General features: G+C 51.0%; 1 protein-coding gene across 1 annotated transcript in view; it reads right to left on the bottom strand.

Annotated features, from left to right (window-relative positions):
* The window catches only part of scap (SREBF chaperone), a gene marked incomplete at its 3' end in the record, with an annotated part of 45972 nt that overhangs the window by 1831 nt on the left and 39141 nt on the right, over positions 1 to 5000 (bottom strand). Inside the window, 5 exon segments of the mRNA XM_080540792.1 lie at positions 900 to 980; positions 1559 to 1725; positions 2989 to 3071; positions 3259 to 3344; positions 4827 to 5000. The exon segment at positions 4827 to 5000 is cut by the window's right edge and continues 421 nt beyond it. Of these exon segments, the coding sequence (XP_080396918.1) occupies positions 900 to 980; positions 1559 to 1725; positions 2989 to 3071; positions 3259 to 3344; positions 4827 to 5000 (591 nt within the window).

Genomic DNA, 5000 nt, shown 5'->3' with positions numbered 1-5000 from the left:
TTACAACAGGAATAAGAAACTGAAATATAAAAACATATACAAGCATAGAATGAAAATAAAAGCAGGGGAAAACAGTAAAAAGAAAAAGGTAAAGATAATATACAATAAAAATAAATAGAAAAAAGGGAAACAATGTACAACCTCTGCTTTAACGCTTAGTAACCGAGTGTAAGTGTATTTGTCTAGCACATTTCATACTACGGGGGCAATTCATAGGTCCTTTACATAGTAAACAGATTAAAAAAGAAAAAGATAAGATAATTAATAAGATGATGGAAATGAATAAAAAAGACATGGAGGGAAGTGTTAGTGTTTAATCATAACTGTTGCAAAACATGAAGGCTTTTTAACTTAACTTTAACTTAAGATTTAAATATTTTTAGGGTTTGGGCCTGTTTGATTTCTTCAGGGAGTTTGTTCCAGGAGCATGCGGCAGAGTGACTAAAAGCTGCTGCACCGTGTTTTGTTTTCACTCTTGGAATGATTAGCTGATTCGTCTTAGCTGACCTTAGGGGCTTTGCTGGAATACAGGGTGGGAGGAGAACTGATATGTACTTTGATCCAAGACCATTTTGTAATTTGTATACAATTAGGAGTACTTTAAATTCCATTCTCTGAGAGACTGGTAGCCAGTGTAGAGATCTCAGGATTGGGGTAATGTGTTCAAACTTCTTCGTTTTTGTTAGGACCCTAAGCAGCGGCGTTTTGGATGAGCTACAGCTTACAAACAGCCGCTTTTAGATAGGCCTGTTAGTAGACCGTTACAGTAATCAAGTCTACTCGAAACAAATGCATGTATTTGAGTTTTTCAAGGTCTGCACCGGAGGAGACACCACAGAGTTCCAACGTTTGGATCGAATGTTGTTTGCATTGTAATGGTGTCCAGGTGGCAGGCTGACCTGGTCGATGTAGATGGCTGTGATCCCCCCGGAGTGACCCTGCAGGGTGAAGAGACAGCAGGAGTCCTCCAGACGATACACCTGAGACAGGGAGGGAGGGAGGGAGGTGGGAGGAGGGAGGGAGAGAGAGGTGGGAGGGAGAGAGAGAGGGGGAGAGAGGTGGGAGGGAGGGAGGGAGAGAGGGAGGGAGGGAGAGAGGGAGGGAGGTGGGAGGGAGAGGGAGAGAGAGAGGTGGGAGTGAGTGAGTGAGCGAATGAGTGTGAGAGTGAGAGAGAGAGAGAGAGAGAGAGAAAGAGAGAGAGAGAGAGAGGTGGTAGAGAGAGAATGTGTGAGAGAGAGAGAGAGAGAGAGAGAGAGAGAGAGAAAGAGAGAGAGAGTGAGTATGTCTACAGCCATTCATGAGTACAAGGAGCAACAATACTACATACAAACAAACTAATCACAGTAACCCCAGTTGGTGCATGGTGCATGGTATCAACCCCCCAGTTGGTGCATGGTGCATGCTATCAAACCCCAGTTAGTGCATGCTGCATGGTATCAAAGTCCAGTTGGTGCGTGGTATCAAACCCCAGTTGATGCATGGTGCATGGTATCAAACCCCAATTGGTGCATACTGCATGGTATCAAACCCCAGTTGGTGCATGGTGCATGCGCCTCACCCTGACTGTGTGGTCCTGGCTGCCCGTGACCACCCTGCCGGCGGCGGCCCGGAGGACGGTGATGGGCTTCTGGTGGGCACACTGGACCGACCGGGTCAGCTGGCAGCTGATCACGTCCTCGCTGCTGTAGCACGGAGAGGGGGGCATGCTGCCACGCCCGGGGGGGCCTGGGACAGAGGAGGAGTCAGACAGAGGAAGAGTCAGACCCACTGAGACAGAGGAAGAGTTAGACAGAGGAAGGGTCAGACCCACTGAGACAGAGGAAGAGTTAGACAGAGGAAGAGTTAGACAGAGGAAGAGTTAGACAGAGGAAGGGTCAGACCCACTGAGACAGAGGAAGAGTTAGACAGAGGAAGAGTTAGACAGAGGAAGGGTCAGACCCACTGAGACAGAGGAAGAGTTAGACAGAGGAAGGGTCAGACCCACTGAGACAGAGGAAGAGTTAGACAGAGGAAGGGTCAGACCCACTGAGACAGAGGAAGAGTTAGACAGAGGAAGGGTCAGACCCACTGAGACAGAGGAAGAGTTAGACAGAAGAAGAGTTAGACAGAGGAAGAGTTAGACAGAGGAAGGGTCAGACCCACTGAGACAGAGGAAGAGTTAGACAGAGGAAGGGTCAGACCCACTGAGACAGAGGAAGAGTTAGACAGAGGAAGGGTCAGACCCACTGAGACAGAGGAAGAGTTAGACAGAGGAAGGGTCAGACCCACTGAGACAGAGGAAGAGTTAGACAGAAGAAGAGTTAGACAGAGGAAGAGTTAGACAGAGGAAGGGTCAGACCCACTGAGACAGAGGAAGAGTTAGACAGAGGAAGGGTCAGACCCACTGAGACAGAGGAAGAGTTAGACAGAGGAAGGGTCAGACCCACTGAGACAGAGGAAGAGTTAGACAGAGGAAGGGTCAGACCCACTGAGACAGAGGAAGAGTTAGACAGAGGAAGGGTCAGACCCACTGAGACAGAGGAAGAGTTAGACAGAGGAAGGGTCAGACCCACTGAGACAGAGGAAGAGTTAGACAGAGGAAGAGTTAGACAGAGGAAGAGTTAGACAGAGGAAGAGGCAGACCCACTGAGACAGAAGACCCTGGAGGCTTTGAGTTCTAAAGTGTCATTGTTTGGGGCATAATAAAGGCTTTCATTCATTCATTCTTTCATTCATTCATTCATTCTTTCATTCATTCATTCTTTCTTTCTTTTATTCTTTCATTCATTCTTTCATTCATTCATTCTTTCATTCATTCTTTCATTCTTTCTCACAAAGTTCTAATTTCAGACAGATACAGACAGATACAGACACATAAAGGGGGGGGGGGGGTGAATTCTTACTGAAGGCAGTGTTCATAGATATTTCTTGAATACCCCCCAACATTTTGAAGGACAAACAGACTCCTGAGGACAGAACAGATCAGAGTTTGGTTTGTCTCAGGCTCACCTCTGTACTGCAGTAGACCCAGCGGCTTGTTGATGTCCACAGTGAAGAAGTCTAGAGACCCGTTCAGCCGTGCCGCCACGATCCTACAGAAGAAAACACACACACACACACACACACACACACACACACACAATCTATCATTGTACAACATGCCCGTGGTCATAAGAAAATTAAGTCATATGAAATTTAGATCAAGAGGGTAATATACTGTACTCGTATACCAAACAGTGAATGTGTGTGTGTGTGTGTGTGTGTGTGTGTGTGTTGTACCTGTTGTTGAGGAAGGCGAGGGCTGTGATCCCAGACGCTCCGTCTTCATTACAGCATCTCAGAGAGCCCTCCACGGCATCCCAGAGCTACAGGAATATGAACGCACATGAACGCCTCATCCTTCTCTCCCCATCCAACCCCCCCCTCCAGGTGGAAGAACTATACAGCCCCCCCCTCCAGGTGGAAGAACTATACAGGACACAGCACCGAGCCAGATATTACCATACCAGAGATCTTAACCATATTGCTTTCATATTTCATACAGTTCGATCCTTTCTAATGTACCTCTTTTAGTAGGTACGGCTGTTCTAGCGTTAAACAAATAAATAAATAACAATCCCACCTCCAGCCGAGACCACCACTACCCCACACTAGACCACCACTACCCGAAGGCGGAGAGGAGGTGGAGGAGGAGGAGGGGGGGAGGGGGAGGCGGATGGGGAGGAGGGGGGCTCGTGCTCCTGGTAGGCCCTCTCCACCTACCCCACCACTACCCCCACTAGACCACCACTACCCCACCACCCCCCACACTAGACCACCACTACCCCCACTACACCACCACTACCCCCACTAGACCACCACTACCCCCACTACACCACCACTACCCCCACTACACCACCACTACCCCCACTACACCACCACTACCCCACACTAGACCACCACTACCCACACTAGACCACCACTACCCACACTAGACCACCACTACCCCACACTAGACCACCACTACCCACACTAGACCACCACTACCCCACACTAGACCACCACCCCCCACACTAGACCACCACTACCCCCACTACACCACCACTACCCCCACTACACCACCACTACCCCACACTACACCACCACTACCCCACACTAGACCACCACTACCCACACTAGACCACCACCCCCCACACTAGACCACCACTACCCCCACTACACCACCACTACCCCACACTAGACCACCACTACCCCACACTAGACCACCACTACCTCCACTACACCACCACTACCCCCACTACACCACCACTACCCACACTAGACCACCACTACCCACACTAGACCACCACTACCCACACTAGACCACCACTACCCCACACTAGACCACCACTACCCCCACTACACCACCACTACCCACACTAGACCACCACTACCCACACTAGACCACCACTACCCCACACTAGACCACCACCCCCCACACTAGACCACCACTACCCCCACTACACCACCACTACCCCCACTACACCACCACTACCCCACACTACACCACCACTACCCCACACTACACCACCACTACCCACACTAGACCACCACTACCCACACTAGACCACCACTACCCCACACTAGACCACCACTACCCCCACTACACCACCACTACCCCACACTAGACCACCACTACCCCACACTAGACCACCACTACCCACACTAGACCACCACTACCCCACACTAGACCACCACTACCCACACTAGACCACCACTACCCCCACTAGACCACCACTACCTCCACTAGACCACCACTACCCCCACTAGACCACCACTACCCCCACTAGACCACCTCTACCCCCCAGATCAGACCTCTCAGACCTCACCTCCAGCTTTCCGCTGCTCCTCCCTGCTGCTATGAGGTTCCCCCTTAGCTCCATGGCCCACACCGAGCTGTCCCAGTCCGGAGCCCCGTGCCCCCCCCCCGCCGCGACGGGCCTCTCCTGGGGCTGGGGGGCCGCCGCGTCCCCCAGGCTGCGTCTCCTCTGGGGCGGGGCCCC

Source organism: Nansenia antarctica, assembly GCF_963989245.1.
Source record: "Nansenia antarctica genome assembly, chromosome: 10".
In the NCBI taxonomy this organism is placed as follows: domain Eukaryota; kingdom Metazoa; phylum Chordata; class Actinopteri; order Argentiniformes; family Microstomatidae; genus Nansenia; species Nansenia antarctica.
Note: the sequence above shows the minus strand (reverse complement) of the source record. Positions and strands in the feature narration are given on the sequence as shown.